Source organism: Musca autumnalis, unplaced genomic scaffold (genome assembly GCF_047663935.1).
Source record: "Musca autumnalis isolate F117 unplaced genomic scaffold, ASM4766393v1 scaffold_1, whole genome shotgun sequence".
Classification (NCBI taxonomy): domain Eukaryota; kingdom Metazoa; phylum Arthropoda; class Insecta; order Diptera; family Muscidae; genus Musca; species Musca autumnalis.
In genome coordinates this window covers 253,963,994-253,987,563 of record NW_027411644.1, presented here as the reverse complement: position 1 = coordinate 253,987,563, position 23,570 = coordinate 253,963,994, and the positions used below count along the sequence as shown (strand labels likewise).

The 23,570-nt window shown below is 37.3% G+C and overlaps 1 protein-coding gene across 5 annotated transcripts in view; it reads right to left on the bottom strand.

Moving 5' to 3' along the window:
• LOC141389381 (uncharacterized) overlaps window positions 1-23,570 on the bottom strand; it is a 540,923-nt gene that overhangs the window by 24,671 nt on the left and 492,682 nt on the right. For all 5 annotated transcript variants that reach the window (XM_073960812.1, XM_073960816.1, XM_073960814.1 and 2 more), the window contains one exon: window positions 8,772-8,909. In XM_073960812.1, the coding sequence (XP_073816913.1) occupies window positions 8,772-8,909 (138 nt within the window). The remainder of the gene's footprint in view (window positions 1-8,771; window positions 8,910-23,570) is intronic.

The following is a 23,570-nucleotide window of genomic DNA, read 5'->3' as shown; positions in this document are numbered from 1 at the left end:
CGGAAACTTGGCATTTGGAGTTCCCAATGGTGCAGAAACTTCCCTACCAAAAATTGTGGACATAGGTGCACTTTTTCCTATAACTTTTTCTTCATTTGTAGCTCGAATTGGCTGTAATTTGGCATTTGGGGTTTCCAATAGCACTGAAACTTCCCCACCAACAATCGTGGATATAGGTCCAGGTTTTGGTATAGCCCCCATATAGAGTTACCTACTGATTTCAGCCATTTTTAATTTTTATACCCTCAGCATTTATGCTAACGAGGGTATATACTAGTGTTGGGCAATCTCGTTCATTGAGCTGATCGATCTTTTTCATTCCGTTCACCAAAAAGATCCGGGTCGTTTACTTCGTTCGTTGGCTCTTTTTCGTTCAACAATACATTTGACTGTATTATTTTCTTTTGCAGTCGTTCGATCTATGCTGCATATGACTCTGTCGTTCTTTTCACCGAATCGTTCTTTTGAAAATGTTCGTTCACGAATGACACATTGTGTGCTAATGGGGGTGGTTTTGTTTCTGAACGTAGTGGTGGTGGTTTGATATGAAAGAACCAGATGAACGAATGATGCAAAAGAAAGATATGACGGAGATGTTCTACTGAATGAGGTGAGTTACTGAGCGAGAGTAGCTCTCTGAATCATTGTTTGTCTTGTGTGGAAAGTTGTGCTGCTTGTGCTAACGCAGCGTTTGTTTAGAGTTTGACAGCAAAACCAATGCTGCTAATTTTGTAAACAGCAATGACTCGTCCATCGGGGATCTAAATCAGTGTTAATCACCACTGGGCTCGCGAGCCGTGTCTGTGTGAACACACACAATCTCAATTGTGGTGAGTTTGAACGTTGCTCTCACCACTCATCATATTCTTTGTTTTAGCAATGAATTAACGCACACGATGTTTATCTAAAGAGGGATAGATAATCTCGTGTGTGTGCCCAACACAAACGCAGCGGTTGAATTTGTTGTTGCTGGTGAACACTGATCTAAATGAACGATATAAAAGAATGGGCTGGATACGGATCCGTTCGTTCTTTTCACGGAATCGTTCCTTTGAGCCGGTTCGTTCATGAACGACGCAACTCTAGTATATACACTTTCATACGGGCAAAATGTGTCTCATCGAAATAATAGTTTTAGACCCCAAGTATGTTTGGACGAAATGTGTTTAAGACAATTTGGAGTCGATTGAGCAATGTCCGTCCGTCTGTCTGGCTGGCTGGAGCGCACGATAACTCTCGAACGGATGAACCGATTCGGTTCAAATTTTGGCTTTCGTAATATTTTGCTCAAACTTAGTTTAAGTTCGAAGATGGGCTATATCGGTCCACTCCTTCCGGTACTTGCCACACAAAAGTTCGAAAATGTTCGAAAAATTTGTGCGCATGATAACTCTTGAAGGGAGTAACCGATTTGATCCATACTTTGCACATCCTGAAATGTGTACCAGACTTAGATAAGGTTTCAATACGGACTCAATCGGTCCACTCCTTCGGGTACCTCCACACAACATTTCGGAAAAGTTCAGTTTAGGGTCATCTCTCGAATCGCTTTGATTTTTGTTTTAGCAACTTGTATTCACCCCCCATACGAAGGTACAAATTTCATTAGGGGCAAGTCCATACTTCCTGAGAAAATAGCATGAAAGTTGCAAAAAACCCCTATGACGCCGAGTAAGGTGTTTGGAGCGCAAGATTACTCTAGAACGGATCTGCCGATTCGGTCCAAAATTTGGCCTTCGTAATATTTTGTCCAAACATAGTTTAAATTCGAAGATAAGCGGTCCACTCCTTCAGGTAGTTCCCCACAAAAGTTCGAAAATGTTCGGAAAAATTGTGCGCACGATAACTCTTGAAGGGAGTGACCGATGTAATCCATACTTTGCACATCCTAATATATATACCAGATATAGATCAGGATCGAATATGGAATATATTTGTCTATTCCTTCTGGTACCTCTCACACAAAATTTCGGATAAGTTCACTTTAAGACCTGCTCTCGAATCACTTTAGTTTTTGTTGAAGCAACTTGCATTCGCTGCCTCAATTACGACAGTAAAAGTTTTTTATGGGCATGTCCATATTTCTTAGGAAAACAGCTCGAAAGGTGTAAAAAATCACTATGTCACCATATGTGGCGGTCGAGAGCACGATAACTCTCGAACTGTTTAACCGATTTGGTCCAACATTTGGTCTTCGTCATATTTAGTTTCATGGTTCAATACCGGTCCACAACTTCGGTACTTCTCCCCAATATTTACACACTGACCAAAACGTCTTCTTATAGAAGACCCAAAATTCTTCTTAGAGAAGACCAAACAGTTTTCTCATAGAAGTCCAAAAGTATTCATATAGCAGACCAAGAGATGACCAAAAATCGTCTTATAGAAGACCAAATGGTCTTCTTATTGCCGACCATCATAGTGGACCAAGAAGTCTTCTTATAGATGACCATAAGGTCTTCTTATAGAAGACCAAAAGGTCTTCTTTAGATGGCAATAAAGTTTTCTCATAGACCAAAAATACCAAAAAGTGTTTTTATACATGATCAAAAGGTCTTCTTAGAGAAGACTAAAAGGTCTTCTAATAGATGACCAAAAATCTTTTTTTAGATGACCAAAAAGTCTTCTCATAAAATACCAAAAGCTCTTCTTATAAATGACTGAAAATCTTCAGGTAGATGATCAAACTGTCTTCTTTTAGATGACCAAAAAGTCTTTTTATAGAAGACAAAAAAGAAATCTTCTCTTATGGAAGCACGGTGCTCTTGAAGCAACTTTAAATGAAAGATGCTTATATCTGGGAAGTTTTTGCGGATTCTGAAACTACAATGTTCATAGATGAGAAAAATAAAAAAAAAAAAAACAAAAAAAAAATTAAAAAATCGCCGGAGCGCTTTTAAAATACATCGCGATTCAAGCTGACACCTTTAGGGGTTTTTTAGGATTTCACGATTTTGCTTGGAAACCGCAAGTACTATCGAAATGGGACTAAAGAAAATATTGTATCTATGAAAATTTTCTACAAGATCGACCTTTACCGCAATTTCGTAGGTTTTGTCGTTATTGAGATATAGAAGTTCAAATTGGGACAATGCATTGACTGTATCGTTACCTTATAAAACAATATCATACATGGTACGCCTTAACTATATTTAAGTGAAAACCGCTTACACCTGGGAAGTTTATGCGGATTTTGAAACAGCAATTTTCATAGGTGACAAAAATCCAAAAACAAGAAAAAATCGCTGAAGGGATTTTTAAATAAATCTTGACAGCGATTCACATTTTTAGGTTTATTTTAGGTTTTTGCGATTTAGCTTGGATTCCGCAAGTCCTTTCGAAATGGGGCTAAAGAAAATGTTGTAGCTGTGAAAATTCTCTAGAGGATTGACCGTTATGATGTGTTCTTATGTTTTACCATTTTTGAGATATATAGATGTTCAGTTCACATTTTCAGCTTTTTTGTTAGGTTTTCACGACTTGCTTGAAAACGGTAAGTCTTATCGAAATGGTACTAGTGAGAATCTTTTAGCTTTGCAAATTCTCTACAAGATTGGCTTCCTAAATTTTTTCCTAGGTTGTACCATTTTCGAAATATATAAGTTTAAGTTGGGAAATTGCAGTCATGACATTGTTTTATAAGGAGGCGATACAGTCAATGCATTGTCCCAATTTGAACTTCTATATCTCAATAACGGTAAAACCTGCGAAATTATCATAAAGGTGAATATTGTTGACAATATTCATAGCTACAATATTTTCTTCAGTTCCATTTTGATAGGACTTGTGGTTTCCAAGCAAAAACGTGAAAACCTAAAAAACCCCTAAAAGTGTCAACTGGAATCGCGATTTATTTAAAAAGCGCTCCGGCGATTTTTTTGTTTTTTGATTTTTCTCATCTAGGAACATTGTTATTTCAGAATCCGCAAAAACTTCCCAGATGTAAGCATCTTTCATTTAAAGTTGCTTCAAGAGAACTGTGGAAGATCAAAAGTTATTCTTATTGAAGTCCAAAATGTCTTCTAATAGAAATTTTTTACAGAGGAGCAAAAGGTGTTCTTATGAACACCAAAAGTTTTTCGTATGGAACACCAAAAGGACACCAAGCCTGCAAGCCTACGTACATATGTGCCATCGATAGTCCAACATTTATTTGTCAATATCTTATACAATTTATTGAACAGACATAAACGAACATACAGTGAGTCACAGTCAAAAGTAGCCACTTCAGTTTCATTCATTGAAACTGCGATTGCTAAGAGTAGATTAATGAAAATGATTTTCACATTAGTATCTTAACTTAATATTAGTAAAACAAAATTAGCAAAATTCAGGTAAATTAAGATAAAACAAGTAAGAAAGTATCAATCAGTTGTGCTGACGGAGAAATACTCTCAGCCACTAACCAAGAAAAAAAATCAACAAAACCAAACACAATGTTTATGCCGTATATAAAATATATTGATTTTATATCACGAGTTTGCTTAAAATCAGTATGTACCGTAATGTGGGGCTATACCAAATCATTGACATATTCCAAACATTTTTGGTAACCAAACTTCCTCATAAAGGACTCGAAATATTAAATTATGTACGTTAAAATAAGTTTGAAAGAAATTTTTGAAAAAGTTTTAGAGTTATCTTGCGCAATAGCCGGCAGGATTTTGGAGCTTTAGGGTCATTATCTTAGGAAGTATTGACTTACTTCGGAACAAAATGTACCATTGTAAAGGAGGCCGCTCCAACAATCTACTGGAAAAGAATCAAAACGATGCGAGAGGAGCCGTTAAACTTCACTGTATCCGAATTGTGTGTGGGAGGTACCCGAAGGAGTGGACCGATATAGTTCATATTCGAACCTGATCTATATCTGGAGGGAATAATACGATGTGCAAATGTGTTTTGACCAAATCGATTGCTCCCTTCGAGAGTTATCGTTCAGATCAATTTACAGAACAATTTTGAACTTTTGTGGGGGAGTTACTAGAACGAGTGGACCGATATGGCCCAGCTTCGAACTTAAACTAAGTTTGGACAAATATTGCGATACCCAAAATTGATCTGTTCGAGAGTTATCGTGCGATCCAGCCAGCCAGACAGACATTTTTCGTATCAAAGTGTATATGGTAATATTCAAAAATGTTTTACAATCGTTGAAGTTGAGGTTCGCCATTTAATAAGTCGCGAACTGTCAATATATTTTATATAATATGAATATATTTATATTAACTGAAGTGTTTTAGCCGGGGTCGCATAAAATGAACCATAACAAATAATTTATGTGGAAGCTGTGTTGGTGGTAATATTAAAAAATGTGTAAAAGTGTGTTGAAGTTTACAAGTTTTTTTGTGTTCTTTCTTGATTTCTGGTCAAACCACGGAAAATTCAGACCTGAGCCCAAAGAAAGAATTGAAGAATACCCCTTGGGCAACATGGTTCTAATGTATGACTTTTCGATATATACACTGCATCCCCCTAAAATCGATGCTGACATTTTGAAGTTTTGAAATCTGGGTTTTTTGAATTTTTCTTATAATTGGAGGGCGCAACCAGATAATTTCCCAAACTATTTATTGGATTGTAGAACTCGTGATTCCACGTCGTTTAATGTATATCTCATGAGTGTGCTTCATACAGCTTCCTAGTAATAGGAGTCCAAAGTCGAAATTTTGGTGCGTAAATTTTCTTTAAAAACCTATTTTTTGGCTTCAAAATTTACAACTGTGACTCAGGTACCCTTGAACCCCGCGTGATTTTAGTTTTTTTATGCGCCGGATCTAATGAACCCTTCCGAGTTCAAATCCATCCACTAAAACGGCTGTTATAGATACCTTGAAAGTAGGAAATTCTGCAAAATAATATTTTGATGATTCCGCGCAATGAACCGCGATTTTCTTTGGTTATTTTTACATAAATGGAATACTTTATACGCGATTATATTATTTTCCAAAACCGTGTGGCGTAAATTACCGAGATTCTGGAGTAATATTCGTATTTCGTATAAAATAGAATTTGGTAGCACATCCGCGGTTCTTAACGAATTTGTTTAAAATTTTTTATAATGACGTATTTTTTATAGGCGGTCACTGAAATCGGATGCGCCTTATAATCTTATGTACATCGCGCAATTTTTATCCACATAAAGGTTTTTTGAACAGTAAGATGCAGCTAACGGCACACTTTGGCCGCTGAATGAAAAGTGGAAAAATCGCTACATATTGATAGAGATGCACTCGCTGTATCTGAAAAGCGCATGCGCCTTAACTGATTTTAACGAATTCGCGAATTATATGTTTTTTAACTTTTATGTTTTTTCTTTGGATGTAATTTCAATATTACTTTCTATTTCATAATCCTATTGTCTATCAAAGTAAGCAAATGCACTTTCGGGTTTGTCATCGCATTTTCCTTGAAGAAGTTTCAGCGAAGTCCGTCAGTCCTTGCATCGAAATTTAGCGAAATAGTAGAATAACTCCCAAAAATGTTTTTTTCTATTTTTCGTATTAAACAAAAAAATATATTTTTGAAATAATATTCCAACAATAAGTTTTCGTCTTTTGTTGTTGCTGTTATATGGCAATTTTAAATCCTATCGTTAAAATTTTGGTCTCATATTTTTCTACGCGTTGTCTAGAATCTGTACGTATTTTTAATTTATTTTTTCGAGTTTTATTTGGATTTTAAATTAGAATAAATTAAATTTACTCCAAGATTTTTTCAGTATTTCTTGATTTTCCGCGAAAATAGAAATACATTTAGTAAATATTTAGGCATCTACGGATAGATATTAAATGCTGTTAACGCTTTATATATACATTTTCTTATTACAGCAAAAATGGAATTTTTAAATATTTGTTCTTTATAAGGGGACAAAACCCCCCATAACTTTGGAGCGCAGCATCCAATTTAGTGAACGCGAACAGATTTGAAACCACGACTTTTTTCTTAATCTATATTCCAAAAATTGCGGATGTGCTCGCAAAAAAATTTTTAACATTTTTTCCAATGGAATTGCAAAAGAAATTTGAAATTTACCATATACCCCTTCTAGTCTAAAGGCTGAGGGTATAAAAATAAAAATTGTTAAACAACATCGATTTCTACCTCACAGTGAAAAGTATATAAGTTTTATTAAATAGCTTTTAGCCTTTTTGGCATAGATTGACCTAAATTTTCGGTGCAAGAAATCTGAATTTTTTCCCATTCTTCTTGCAAGGCATTTTTCAGGGATCATATACTCTAGATGTTACGACTTCTTATATTTGTCTCCAAAATACTTCATAAATTTTGCAAAGGATTCATATTCGGGTATTGGGGATGTGTTTGAATCGCTTTTGAACAGTTATATAGCATCCATTCTCGAACAATGTGTGATTTGAGCTTGGGGTCATTATCTTGTTAAAATTGGAATGTTGTCCCCAATCGCATTTTTTCAGCGCTACATCTCGAATTATCCTTCAGAACGTTTAAATAAAGATGTGTTATTTCCATAATTCCTTCGATAAAGAAAAGATTCGCTACACCGGATGTACTCATACAACCCCATACCATAACAGATCCTCCTCAGTGCCTTACAGTTGGAATTGTGTGTTTAGGCCGTATATGGCGTAGGGCAATATCTTACTTGGTCCATCCGACCCAAACAGACTGTTACTTTTGCCAATAAAAGCAAATTTTATATGCAATCGCAGTTTTAATTAGTCGAAGGTCACACTAGAGTGGTTTCATTGAAACTTTTAGGAATTCTTAAATCGAGTTCCCCACTACAGTAACTTCATGATTGGACTAGTGTGACCAAGGACTTACAGAAACTAAAGTGGCTACTTTTGACTGTGACTCACTGTACATACTCGTACATACCCATATATACAGACACAAACACACGTGTTTGAAGCAAGGACAATAAAATGAACACCAAACAATAAATTTCATATAAAATTTTTTACAGGGTCGTCGTTGATGTTATTTTTTTCAACGGAAATAAAAGAAAAAGTGAAGAGACGGACAATTTATTTGCCATACAATATACATACATGTGTACAATATAGTTTTTTTATATTTGTCAGTATATCAGTCAACTAAAGGCCCAAGGCTATTTGAAGCAGATAGAATAAAACAAACAACAAAACGCCAAAGGTTATTCCATTGATATTTTTTACTCGAAAAGAATTTCCTGCCAAAAAAAGAATGACAGAAAAAACACCTCGCCTGACAATAACAGCAACAACATTTATTGCAGGTTTCATAAATTTTTCAACGTCACTCAAAACGAAAACAAAATAACTGTAAAAGTAAATCGGTAGTGAATTGCTTTGATTTTTTTGGCTGAAAAAATCCTCCTATTTTCCACAATAAATTTTTGTTAATATTTGAGTTTGTTACTACTGCAAGGCCTTGAAGGGAGATAGCTTACACAATAATAGCAATAATGCCAAACAAAAATTCTAACCCTTCCAGCTCTCCAAATTACCCCAAAACGGAAACGGAACCCCCTTTCACGGGGAATGTAGAACAGTGTTAATCACCACTGGGCTCGCGAGCCGTGTCTGTGTGAACACACACAATCTCAATTGTGGTGAGTTTGAACGTTGCTCTCACCACTCATCATATTCTTTGTTTTAGCAATGAATTAACGCACACGATGTTTATCTAAAGAGGGATAGATAATCTCGTGTGTGTGCCCAACACAAACGCAGCGGTTGAATTTGTTGTTGCTGGTGAACACTGATGTAGAACATTTTGTTAGGTTTTTAGTGTGCGCTATTACTTACCTGTAGGTATACGTGTGACAATGCAAACGGATTGCCACCTACCAAACCCAAAGTACGTAAAAATATTAGAATCGATCGCATGGAAAATGGCAAAGCAAAACATAAACGACGCTGCCAAGGTGAACTGGCTGTCAGGGCCTGTAAAGATAAAAAGAAAAAAGTTAGCCATGTGAAAATATGAAAAAGTTTGTTGCAAAGCAAAACAACAACAACAATAATAAGTTTAGTAACAATAACAAAATGCCAACATATTTCACAATAAGAGGTTTTTATTTTCCACACACATAGTTATTGTAAAAATGAATGAATGGAAACTTTGTGCCCGCTGTTACATGGTGGTGGCATGGCATAGAAAATAAGCCAGGTTCATAGTTGACACAATTTAAATGTCGAAGTTCAGTGAAAAATGGGGATTTGAAGTGGTGAACATATAGTTAATGGTCGTTTAGATTAGTTGCACCTACCTTTACACTGTGCAACAAATTTCGGCTCATGGTCTGGGGTATGGATAATTCCAAGTGGGGATTATAGTACTCGGTTAGTAGACCAAAACCACAAAAGTGTTTTGGGTTCTAAGGCCAAACTTGCTTAGATCTCCTTATATATAACCTTAACCAATGGAAATGGGTCCCCAATACTTGGCGCTAAACTTCACAAGATAAAAATAAAGCTTTGAGATCTGGTAGATATCTTTGCAAGGGTATACATGATTTCGAAATTTTTTTACGTTTTACCCATATTTTCTAACACTTTAGCGTAATCAATAATTGTGGTAGAACGCTAAAATTTTGCACCAGAGTGTCTTGTTTCCAAGTTCGAAGATGGGCTATATTGGTCCACGTTTTGGTATTGCCCCTATATAACGATACCATCCGATTTAAGGTATTTTGAGGAGTTTAGCTACATTTTTTAACCGAACTAGCTGAAATTTGACATTTTAAGTTCACAATGGGCAAGAAATTTCTGCACTGAAAATTGTCAAGATAGATCCACGTATTGGAATAGCCCCCATATAACGGTATCCCACGATTTAAGGTATTTGGAGGATTTTAGCTACATTTTTCACCCAAATTGGTTTCAATTTGGCACTTGGAGTTTCAAGAGATCAAAAAACTTCTGCACCAATAATGGTGGAGATAGGTTCACGTTCGGCTATAGGTCCCATATAACGGTACCTCCCGATTTAAGGTATTTCGAGGATTTAGATACATTTTTCCCCCAAATTGGTATAATTTGGCACTTGGATTTTCATGAGGCAAAAAACTTCCACGTTTTGGTATGGGGCCCATATAACGGAACCTCCCGATTTAAAGTATTTAACTAAGGTACAAGTTGTCGTATGGCCCCCATAGGACGGTACCTCTCGATTTAAAGTATTTTGAGGCTTTTAGCTACATTTTCTGACAGAATTAGTTGAAATTTAATATTTAAGGTTCCCAATAACAAAAAAACTTATCCACTAAAAATTGCTAAAATAGGTCCACGTTGGGGTATAGCCCCATATAACGGTAACTCCCGATTTAAGGAATTTTAAGGCTTTTAGGTACATTTCCCGACCGAATTAGCTAAAATTTGACATTTGAAGTTCCCAATGACCAAAAAACTTATCTACAAAAAATTATTAAGATGGGTTCACGTTTTGATATAGGCCCCCTATAGAAGGGTACCTCCCGATTTAAGGTATTTTGGGTATTTTAGCTAAATTTTTTGACAGAACTAGCTGTAATTTGACAATTGAGGTTCTCAGTGGTTCGAAACTTCTACACCAAAAATTAGCATAGGTACATATTTTGGTATAGCCCCCATAAAAAGGGTCCCCCGATTTTCGGTATTTTGAAGATTGTAGCTTAACTGGACTGCCTTTAATTTGACACTGGAGATTTTCAGCGGTTCTCCACCAAAAATCGTCCACATAGGTCTATTTGTTGGTATATCCCTCATGTAAAGGTACCAACAGATTGAAGAAATTTCTACATACATGTTTGACCAAAGGCATTTGGGGTCGAACAATTTTTGCACCTAACAAGAAACTAATTATTCTATTTTAGTTCAAAATATTTTATGGTGGAGGGTATGGAAGATACCAAGGAACGGTCCTGACCGGCTTTAACATGGTAAAGCCCAGGATTTATCTTGGTCAATCTTTCATCTCAAGTAGAATGACCTCCCCGTGCTGTCACTGGGGGAGCTGCCTTTAACACCCTTTAAAGGTAGTGATCTAACATTTGCCGAGCGTTCACCCATAGGAACGTTAAAAACTTGGGTTTGGGCGTCAGAAAAAGCAGCCTACTATGAAAAAAAGAAAGAAAAGGAAAACAGACCCCTCTAAAGTTGACGAACTCGCAAACGTTTTAAGGACCATGATCTTCGAATCTGCACTTGGAATGTTCGCACTCTTTATAGAGAAGGTGCAGTTTACGCATTGGCAGATGTACTTGAAAAGTACAAGGCCGACATTACTGCCATACAGGAAATACGATGGATTGGAAAAGGCGTCACAACAACACCTAAAGGCGACGCACTGTATTATAGCTGCCATGACACAAAGTATGAGTTTGGTTGCGAATTTGTAGTTGGTCGGAGGATAAAACATTTCACCTCCAGCTTCACCCCAGTCAATGAAAGACTCGCTGCAATTCGATTAAAAGCAAAATTCTTCAACAGCGCTCATGCTCTTACTGAAGACAAGGACGAACAGACCAAAGACATACCGTTGACCTGCCCCTGACATTAAAATTATTCTAGGCGATTTTAATGGCAAATTTTGAAAGGAGAATATCTTTGGCCCAACAGTCGGCAAATTCCGTCTCCACAGTAAAATTCTGACAATGGTATGAGGCTGATAGACTTTGCAGCGGCAAAAAACATGGTAGTTAGCAGTACCAGATTTAAGCATCTCGATATTCAGTAAGCTGCAAACACAACAGATAGCCACATCATATTCCACTCAATTAGCCCAGTTGCTTAATAAAAGCACTCCTCGACCCGATAACATATCAGCACAATGGAAAAATATTGCCCACTCTATGCAAACAGCCGCAAAATCCACACTTGGATACCAGAGACCTCCACCAAGGAATCCATGGTATGACCAGGAGTGTCGTGCTGCTACCGAAGAGAAAAATGCGCCATGTAGGGCTACTCTACAATCAGTAGCAACGCGTAGCGCGCGAGAGATGTATCGGGAGAAAAAGAGAGAGGAAAGAGTCTTTTCCGCAGGAAAAAGAGAGAAATGGAAGGACGGGAGTGTGAAAAAATCGAGATGTACCGGAGCCAGAATAAAGTCCGAAAGTTCTATCAAAGTGTGAAACATCAAACTGATGGCTTTGGTACAGGTACATCCTCCTGTATAGAACAGCAAGGTAATTTGGTAACTGATACAGATAGTGTACTCAGGATATGGAAAGAACATTTTTCCAAACTGCTGGTACCCGATAGTAGCGAAGACGGCGAAGATACCAAAGATCCAATCCCAGAAGATGGTATTGAATGTATACCGCCCATCCAAGATGAGGTAAAGACAGCAATAAATCGGCTGAAGAATAATAAGGCAGCAGGAGCCGATGGCTTACCAGCCGAGCTGTTCAAAACCGGAGGCGACACGCTGATAAGGTGTATTCATCAGCTAGTTAGCACAGTCTGGCAGGAAGAACGAGTACCCGACGATTGGAACCTGAGCATCCTGTGCCCTGTCCACAAGAAAGGAGATAAGACTGTATGCTCTTACTATAGGGGCATAAGTCTTCTCCCTATTGCCTACAAGATAGTGTCAGGGATAATGTGCGAACGACTAAAGCCTATGGTCAATGAAATAATTGGGTCATACCAATGCGGCTTTAGACCTGTAGTGCGATTCTCTAACACATTTTTTGAGTTACCGACAAAAATCGGTAAAATTAAAACGCAAAATTATAAATGAAAAGTTCAAATAAAAGTTGACAACACTCTTGCTATCGATAGAACTTTACAACTACTATTTATTCGTCGCTAACTTACCGACAAACATCGTTAATTACCGTAATTATAAGCATTTTAATTTTATCGACAATTGTCGGTAACTCAAAAAATGAGTTAGAGAATCGCACTACTGGCAAATCCACCATTGACCAGATATTTACCCTGCGCAAATCCTGGAGAAGACGCAAGAGATGCAGATCGACACTTACCACCTTTTTGTTGATTACAAAGCAGCCTTCGACAGCCCCCTACGTTCGAAGGTATGTATGCCAAGCCATATCTTAATTTGGTATCCCTGCAAAGCTCATCCTGCTTTGTAGAATGACATTAACTGATACTCGATCGTCAGTTAAAATAGGAAAGAACCTCTCCGAAGAGTTTGGTACCAAAAGAGGTTTCAGATAAGGTGATGGCCTCTCGTGTGATCTTTTCAACATTCTGCTGGTAAACGAGATGCGAATAAAACAATTGGTGTGTCTTTTTACTTACTAAATGTTGCTGAAACAATTTTTCAGCAACTTTTCCTTTATATTTACAACTGTCAAAATCTGCAACATTAGTAATAATTACTACTAATTATCACGTAAAAAGACACAGCTATTATCACGTAAAAAGACACAGCTAATATATACAAACAGCCATATGTTACTTGCTTATGCCGATGAAATTGACATCATAGGTCGATCGGTAAAGGAAGTAACTGATACCTTTGAAAAAGTCGAAAGGCGAGAAGACAAAGTTAATGGTGTCGTCGGGCAATGCGTCCATAGAGATCGAGCCAACTGTTGACGTTGGTTCCTATAATTTTGAGGTAGTAAAGGACTTCGTCGACCTCGGCACCGCCGTAAACACAACCAACAACATCAGTTGTGAAATACGAAGAAGAATAGTGTTGGCCAACAGATGCTACTTCGGGCTGAGTAAGCAGTTTAGGAATAAAGTCACATATGGTCAAACAAAAACAACGTTTTACAAAACACTGATAGTACCCATGCTTATGTATGGTTCAGAAGCCTGGGTACTTGCGCAAGCAGACAAGGCAGTGTTCGGTGTGTTTGAGAGAAAAATTCTTCGAAAGATCTATGCACCAATCTGCGTTGAAGTTGAATATCGACGTCGTATGAACCACGAGCTGTATCTGCTATACAACGACATCAGTAGTGATGAACGTATCGAGATCCAGCGACTGCGTTGGCTATGCCATATCATAAGAATGAGCGATGATGAACCCGCTAAAAAGGCGTATTAATTCTGGCCGCATGGTTATGAACGCAGAATTGGCGGCCAAAAAATATATGGCGCAAACAAGTGGATGAAGCGAAGCACTAAATAGAGAGAGTTGGAGATCTTTTCTTAGTTCGGCTTAAGGAACAAATGTTCTGTAATGGACCAGCTAAGTAAGTAGGGTATAAAAAGTTCGGCAATTCGAACATAATATTTTTACTTCTTGTGGAATATTACGATCCGATTCAATGACATTTTAAAGGAGGTTTAAACCGTTTTTGGAAAAAGGGACCATTTAATGACTCAACTGAGGGTAAGACTTTTTAAAGCAAATATTCTTCGCATTGTTGTCAGTAATATTATCAAAGACACTACATACCTAAAACTTAAGGATTCCAAGGAATCTTAATTCGAATATTTTCAAAAATCTAGATATGATAGACTATTTAGGTTACCTCTCCTCCCAGGTTTTACCTGTAATTATTATTTTTGTGTTGTGCTAGTTTTTCTTTCTAAACAAACATTTTCACGCAAAAACAATTTTCATCCTTATGGATGATTTCTCATTCTTCATCTAAATCTTCTTAATTATTCAAGAGATTACCTTTCAAATTCTCATCCAAATCTTATAAATTAAATATTAACACTTCAATGAAATGAAGCTCCAAAACGCACCTTCAACATGCATTCGTTCTAAATGGGTATTTATAACAGGATTATCATATTCTTGGAAGAGAACACAAACTTATTTTTAATGAAACGAAATACAGGTACATCTTGTCTAATGCGGTAATACACAGATTATTCGGTAGTGAAGGCAATTTATTGTTATTGTTGTAGTTTCATGGAAGAAGTGTCTTGTGGAAATCCGACATAAAAATCGACTACAGTTCTGTCCGCTAGAATGAAGGAAAAACGAGTGAAAATGTAGCAACATATTATGCTGAGACCAACGAAGTTTTTAAGTATAAACTCTTAGTCGTCTTTGTGAACTGCAATAAGAGGTGATGTTTCCGTCAGCACCGCGAAATCTACGTTGTTTTCAGATTTTACTAAGCATGTGTCTCCTAAACACCTACACCATTTGGTGGAGATGAACCAATATGTTTTTATGAACGACTGGTTCGTAATCGCCAAAGAGCAATATAATGAAACCGTGCAGATTACTTCCAAACCTATACCAAGTCAATTCGGACAATTCCTTACAATAAATAAAATTTTTTGCATAAATGCAGTTTAAAAGCTATTCGAGGATAGTTTTAAAAATGTTCACCGAAAGTAGTCCTTATGTTCCTGTTATATGTATCCTGACATCCTCTAAAAATCCTAAAAAATACCAACGAAAATAATTGGTGAACACGATAACTGAATGACGTATGGGGTGAAAGATACCAAACCATGTCAGAGCCCAGCACTTTTCTTGGTCCCTTTTTCACGTCAAGTGGACACTGACCATCTCGTGGTGTCACGTCGCGAACTGCCTTTAACGCCTCTTAAAGTGTTACACCTGCATTCGTTTTAACATGATCTCTGTATCTGCAATGTTTGGACACTTTATAGAGAAAGTACCGTCTACGCACTGGCAGATGTACTTGCACACAGAAGGTTAAAACATCTAGTCTCTTTAGTTTCACCCCGATGGATGAAAATCTTTCTGCAATTCGGATAAAAACTAAATTCTTTAACACCAGTCTTGTCTGCGCCCATGGGTGCCACCGAAAGGAAGGGCGGGCAGACCAAAGATATATTTTACGAGCCTTTAAAAAAAATAACATATGACCGATGTCCTGCTCACGACATTAATATTATTCTGGGCGATTTTACAATGAAACATCTGATAACGGAATAATGATGACAGGTTCATATACATGGTAGGTAGCACGCGATTTAGAGACGTCACGCAGTCACCAGATCAAAACCAGTAAGGAAAGGATCAAAGTCGGGCGGGGTCGACTATATGATACCCTACACCACTGTGAATAGGTAAAATATATATGGGAGCTAATTCCAAATGTGAACAGATTACGATATAATTTGGCACATATATTTCTAGACCAAACACCGTCACACATTCGAAATTTCATCAAAATTAGACATACATAGCGTCTTTGGTGCATCAAATACCTTAAATCGGGCGAAAATATATATGGGAGCTATATCAAAATCCGAACCGATTTCGATCAAATTTGACACACTTATTTCTAGACCAAATTCCGTCACACATTCCGTATTTCATTGAGATCGAACATATATAACGTCTTTCGTCTACCAAATACCAAAAATCGACCGAAAATTTATATGGGAGCTACATATATCCAAATTTGAACCGATTTTGATATAATTTGGCAGTTATCTATAGACCTAATTCCGTAACACATTCCAAATTTCATCAAAATTGGACAGATACAGCGTGTTTGGTACATCAAATACTTCAAAGCGGGCGAAAATATATATTGGAGCTATATCCAAAGTATCAGTCAGCTTTGCCGACAGAGATATACCCTCAGCCTGTGTATATTGAAACAATTTGTTCCCCAAAACGTCGATTTACGCATGTATGGACTTACCTCTGAAAAAAATTTTACCATCGTAATTGAGGTAGCGAATGCAAGTTGCTTCAACAAAAACTAAAGTAATTCGAGAGCAGGTCTTAAAGTGAATTTATCTAAAATTTTGTGTGGGAGGTACCAGATGGAGAGGACAAATATAGTCCATATTTGAACCTGATCTATATCTGATAGATTTATTAGGATGTGTAAAGTATGGACCAATTCGGCCACTCCCTTCAAGAGTTACCGTACGAACAATTTTTCCGAACATTTTTGAACTTTTGTGGGGGAGGTACCTGAAGGAGTGGGCCGATATGGCTTATCTTCGAACTTAAACTATGTTTGGACAAAATATTACTAAGGCCAAATTTTGGACCTAATCAGCAGATCCGTTCGAGAGTTATCTTGCGCTCCAACCACTTCACACGGTGTCATAGGGGTTTTGTGAAACTTTCAGGCTATTTTCCCAGGAAGTTTGGACTTGCCCCTGATGAAACTTGTACCGTCGTATTGAGGTCAGTGAATACAAGTTGCTAAAAAAATCAAAGCGATTCGAGAGCAGGTCCTAAACTGAACTTATCCGAAATTTTGTGTGTGAGGTAGTAGACCTATTGAGTCCATGTTGGAACCTCATCTAAGACTGGTACGTATTTCACGATGGGCAAAGTATGAACCAAATCGGTTATCCCCTTCAAGAGTTATCGTGCGCACAAATTTTCCGAACATTTTCGAACTTTTGTGGGGGAGGTACCGGAAGGAGTGGACCGATATAGCCCATCTTCGAACTTAAACTAAGTTTGGGCAAAATATTACGAAAGCCAAAATTTGAACCGAATCGGATCATCCGTTCGAGAGTTATCGTGCGCTCCAGCCAGCAGGACAGACAGACAGCCAGACGGACGGACAAAGTGTATATACCCTCTTTAGCCTAAAGGCTGAGGGTATAAAAATGATCTTCCCCAATTTGCAACCAAATCGAACAATAAATGAGACCTGTACGTTAGGAATGGACGGAGGGACGAACGGACGGACATGCATAAATCGACTCAGAAAGTGATTATATACATATCCCTAGAAGGAACTATGGGTCTATCTATTTTCCTTAGGCATTTTACATACAAATGCACTAACACATAGTACCCTTACCACAGGGTGGTGTAGGGTATAAAGATATTTATCAAGCGTGTTTGCTATACGATCATTCCGAAGAGCAATCATCGACTCGGATCACCAACTAGGTGCACCAAACTCATGGCTTTGGTACAGAAACATACTCTTGTATTGACAAGCAAGGCTATGGAAAGAACATTTTTCCTAATTGTTGATATTCAATACTAAAGAAGACGTCAAAGATATTACAGATCCAATACCAGAAGATAGTATTGACGAATAATAAGGTCGCAGGAGCAGATGGTTTACCAGCCGACCTGTTCATGACCGGAGGCGACACGCTTATAAGTTTTATGCATAAGCTAGTTAATATCATCTGCCAGGAGGAATGCATATCCGATGATTGCATAGACGTCCTATGTTTTCGCCCAAATTTGGACCACATCGGACCACTTAAGCGAACATTTTTTTACTTTTGTGGGGGAGGTAGCCGAAGGAGTGAGCCGATATGACCCATCTTCGGACTTAAGTTAGGTAGGTGAAAATATTAGGATGTAAAAAATTTGGACTCAATCGACAATATGTTGGCCGTAGGGGGTTTTACAACTTTTGGATCATTTTTTTTAAGAAATATGGAGTTGCCCCTGAAAAAACGTATACCGTAATGAGGGTAGCGAATACGAGTTGTTACAAAAAAAAAAAAAAACAGTAAGGAAAGTATCAAAGTCGGTAGGGGCCGACTATACCCTACACCACTGGGAATATGTAAAATATATATGAACAGATTTCGATATAATTTTTCACATTTGTTTGTAGACCAAATTCCGTTACATAGTCCAAATTTCATCAAAATTGGACATATATAGAGTGTTTCGATATAATTTGGCATACTTATTTCTAGACTAAATCGGACATATTAGCGTGTTTCGTGCACCAAATGCCTTAAATCGCTTAAACAGGATCACTAGGAGTAGCATCGATATGATTTTCCAAAGGATCTTCGAACGGATTCCAAACTTCACTTAAACAAAAATGTTGGAGATTTGTAAGGGAGGTACCCTAAAGATAAGACCGATATGGACCATTTCTGAAGTAAAACTATATTTGGACAAAATATTGGGAGTTCCAAATTTTGGACGGAGCAACCGTCCACTTTTTTTTTTTTTTTGGGGGGTGGGGGAGAGTTACCGGAAGGTGCACACCGATAGTGCTCATCTTCAAACTTAAACTAAGTTTGGACAAAATATTACGAAGGCCAAATTTTGGACCGTTTGAGAGTTATCGTGCGCTGCAGTCACTACACATGATGCCATGGGGGTTTTTGCAGCTTTCGGGCTATTTTCTCAGGAGGTATGGACAAAAACTTGTACGATCGTAACGGAGGCAGCGAATACAAGTTGTTACAACAAAGATTAAAGCGATTCGAAAGTAGGTCTTAAACTGCATTTTTCCGCAATTTTGTGTGGGAAGGTATCTGAAGGAGTTGACATATATCGAACCCGATATATGTATCGTAGAAATATTACGATGTACCAAGTATGGACCAAATCGGTTACTGCCTTCGTGAGTTATCGTGTGCACTATTTTTGTGGAAAGTTTTGAACTTTTGTGGGGGAGGTACCTAAAGGAATGGAACGACATACTCCATTTTGGAAGTGGATCTTATTTTAGGAGTCATTTCACTTGGTCATCGTATAACTTAGAGGTTTTGGGCCAGTATGTCTGGAAGCATGGACTTGCCCACGAAGAACATAATATGGCTGTAAACAGGACTATAAGGAGTGGCACTTTTTTGGGAGAGGTAACCTAGGTAGAAGCGGTGCCACCGTGGTGCAATGGTATGCACACTAAAGGTCGTGGGATCGATTCCCCGGCCAGGCAACATCAAAAATTTCAACGGTGGCAAAATACCCCTCAGTAATGTTGGCAACATTTCCTGAGTATTTCAGCCATGTAAAACTTCTCTACAAGTGGTGTCTTAGGACACGTCGTTCGGACTCGGCAATAAACATTGTGTTAATATGAATCGGGGTGGACTCATTGATATGAGAGAAGTCTTACTTGTCCCGTATGGGATGTTTGTTAAACTACAAATTTTTTAAAGGTCAAATTTTGGTCGGAATCGACTGATCCGTTCGAGAGTTATCGTGCGCTTCAGCCACTGCACATGGTGCCATAGGGGTTGTCTACTCCGTTCTGGTCATTTTCTTAGGAAATATTGACTAGCCCCTGAAAACAAGTTGTATCGTCGTGATTGGGGCTGCGAATTCAATTGGCTACAACAAAAATCAAACCGATTTGTGAGCAGCTCTTAAGCTGCACTTTTCCGAAATTTTGTGTGGGAGGTACCCGAAGTAGTGGATCAATATAGTCCACATTTGAACCTAATCTGTGTCTGGCAGAAATATTACGATGTGTAAAGTATGGACCAAATCGGTCACTGCCTTTAAGAGTTATTGTGCACACCATTTTAGTGAAAAGTTTTGAACTTTTGTGGGGGTGGTACCCGAAGGAGTTGGCAGTTATGATCTTCGAACTTTAACTAAATTTGGTCAAAATATAACGAAGGCCAAATTTTGGACCTAATCGGTTGATCCGTTCGAGAGTTATCATGCGCTCCAACCACTACACATGGTACCATGGGGGATTTTTAACCTTTCGGGGTATTTTCTCAGAATGTATTGACTTGCCCCTGACTCCAACCACTACACATGGTACCATAGGGAATTTTTAACCTTTCGGGGTTTTTACTCAGGAAGTATTGACTTGCCCCTGACTGGAAATGGGGGCGGCGATTACAAGTTGCTGCAACAAGAATCGAAACGATTCAAGATGAGGTCTTAAATGGAACTTTTCCGAAATTTTGTGTGGGAGGTAACTGTAGCAGTGGACCGATAGAGTCAATATTGGAACTTTATCTAGGCCTTTTAGAAATTTCACGATGTGGAAAGTATCGACCAAATCGGTTACTCCCTTCAGTTATCGTGCGCACAAATTTTCCGAACATTACGAGGGCGGTTCGGAAACTTCTTAGCCTATCAATGAAAGAGAATAGTTAGTTTTTCAAAAATATTTTTATTTTTCAATATAATCTCCTGAAACTTCAATACACTTAGTCCAACGCTTTTCTAGCAATTCTATCCCTTGATTAAAATAGTTTTCCTCAAGGTCTTCAAAATAGTGGTTAACAACTGTAATTGCATCTTCATTTGAGGTAAAACGCTTGCCAGCAAGGAATTTTTTTAAATTTGGGAACAAGTAAAAGTCACTGGGAGCTTAATCAGGAGAATAAGGTGGGTGGTCAAGCAACTCGTACTTAAATTCGTTGATTTTAGCCATTGTTAAAACACTCTTGTGCGCTGGTGCGTTGTCTTGATGAAAAATTATTTTTTTTGTGTTGTAAGCCAGGGCGTTTTTCTCGAATTTGTACATTTAATTGATCCAAAAGGTTGCAATAGTACTCCGAATTTATTGTTTTACCCTTTTGCAGATAGTCAATCAATAAAATACCTTTGAAGTCCCAAAAACCGTTGCCATAAACTTACCAGCCGATTGAATTGTTTTTGCCTTCTTTGTGGCACTTCCTCCAGCTTCAGTCCATTGTTTGGATTGTTCTTTTGTCTCTGGAGTATAGTGGTGGATCCATGTCTCATCAACAGTTATGAAACGACGCTTAAAATCCATTTTATTTCGCTTAAAACGATCCAAACAAGCTTGAGAAATGTTTATTCTTATGCGTTTTTGATCGACTGTTAACAAATGCGGCACCCATCTTGCAGAAAGCTTTTTCATCTGTAGTTCTTCATGCAAAATTAAATGGACTCGATCATTTGAGATGCCCATGATATTAGCAATTTCACGCACTTTTATTCGTCGATCATTTAATACCATATCATGCACTTTGGCTACAATTTCTGTTGTTGTTGCTGTTTTTGGACGTCCACTACGTGGTCCATCTTCAATGCTTGCATATGAAGGAGCACTTTCTCCTAACACATTCACCATGTCATTATGAATTTCTTGTCCCGATAAACCTTTTTTATGTAAATATTTAATAACAGCACGCATTTCTAATTTTTTCATTGTAAAAAAATTGCGGATGCGTCTTTTTTGAACACATGTTTCTATATGAAGGAGTTGCCAGATCGAAACAAAATTTAACATGTGTTCATAACAGAGATGGAAGTTTCCAAAACACTTAACTTTTTTCTGTTTATACCGCGATTTTTGTGCTAGTAAACGTATCGAGTTACAGCAATTGCGTGGGCTAAGCCTTGTCAATAGAATGAGCATTGAGGAACCTAAGGCAAAGGCTCCGAACTACACTGTGCAACATTTTAAACGTAATCTTGTGCAAACAATTTGAGCTGGAGATTTTTTGAAAGTACAGACCCAAACGACAAAAAACCCTAGTTGGGTTCTGTTGTGTCAGATTCAGCTTGGATTTTATGGCCCCATCTGAACATTGTTAAATATTGACTTTTTTAAGCAATTCTGGGCTATATCTCTGGAACCTATGTGAATCTTCATCTGACCTCTGAAGCAGATTTGTAGATAAGGGAAAGAATAAAATATTTAGAGAAATAATGAACTCGAAAAACTATATTTATTGCCTCAAATTTTATAAAATATCGAAAATTTCCAAAATTTGTATACATTTCGCACCATATCTACAAAACCGTTAATTTTTTCTTAATGTTTTCCTTTGGAAAAATATTCGCTGTAATGTAATACACAACTTTTCAGAACATGCCATTGTTGTAAAATGCCTCTATCACGTTGTTTTCAGTATATTTTAAATATAAATATGTCAATAATGTGGTGAAATCCGAAATGCGAGAATAAAATGTTGGTGTAAACTGTGTTTGAAATAGGTGTTGCAAAAGATATGATACAAAATATCGCTGAAAAAACATGAAGTAAGCATTGTAGAGTTTCAGAATGTTCTGAAGAATTGTTGGGAACTTTATTTGGAATATTTTTGCAGAAGGTTACTTGGTTCAACTCCTAATAGTTTAGGTGATACTGACCAGAACTTCAGCAATTATGTAAAATTTTCTATATTCTATCGATTTTGGTGCCCTAGATATATGTAGTTTTTCTTATGTGGTCTTTACAAAAGATAAATTGTACTAGTTCAGGGCTACAATATTGCCTAAGACAGCAAGGCCAAAATTCCTAATCGTGTCTGAGATAAAGGCATGTTAATGCAAAAAACTGTAGTTTTAGCCCGATTTAGATGAGGCCATAAATACGAACTGGATTTGACAGGACAAAATCCTATTGTTGTTTTTGTAGTCTCAATATGTACTTTCAAAAAATGCATACTAGAAGTTGTTTGCATTTTCAGTGTTGCATAGTGTAATTTAAAATTATAAAAGCACTATCAATAAAAGCTATCGGGAAAAATACTTTATGTTATGATTTTTAGATATAAGAGGATTAATTGCATGTTTAATTAGTGTTATCCGTAATTATGCACTGATGACAAGTAAATATTTATTACCTTGATAAAGAGATTCAGACAAAATGAGAGAAAACATAAGCATATTTGAGTAATACCAGTTTATGAAGAACTCGACTGGAGCTGCCAACTTTGTTCGTATGACACAAACGATGTTTGCTGTTTGTATCTGCCTCGTCTTAATAATCCTTATTAATTTATGTATAATTAATTTATATTTTCAAGGACATTGCTGTAGATGAAGTAGCAGCAACAGCAGTACACCGATGCTATTTAAACGAAAAATAATTTGCAAACTTTTTACCGACTCATAATAAATTCACTGAGTTGTAAAACAAAACGAAAAAATTCTAAAGAAAAATCTTGTTGACATTTTATTTTAACGAAGGCTATTATGAGTTGAAAGCTTTTTGGAAAAAGTTTGTGCTACGTCTAGTGAAATTTTCGATTAGAAGTGTGTTAATAAATATTTAATGTTACGTTTTTAAAATTATT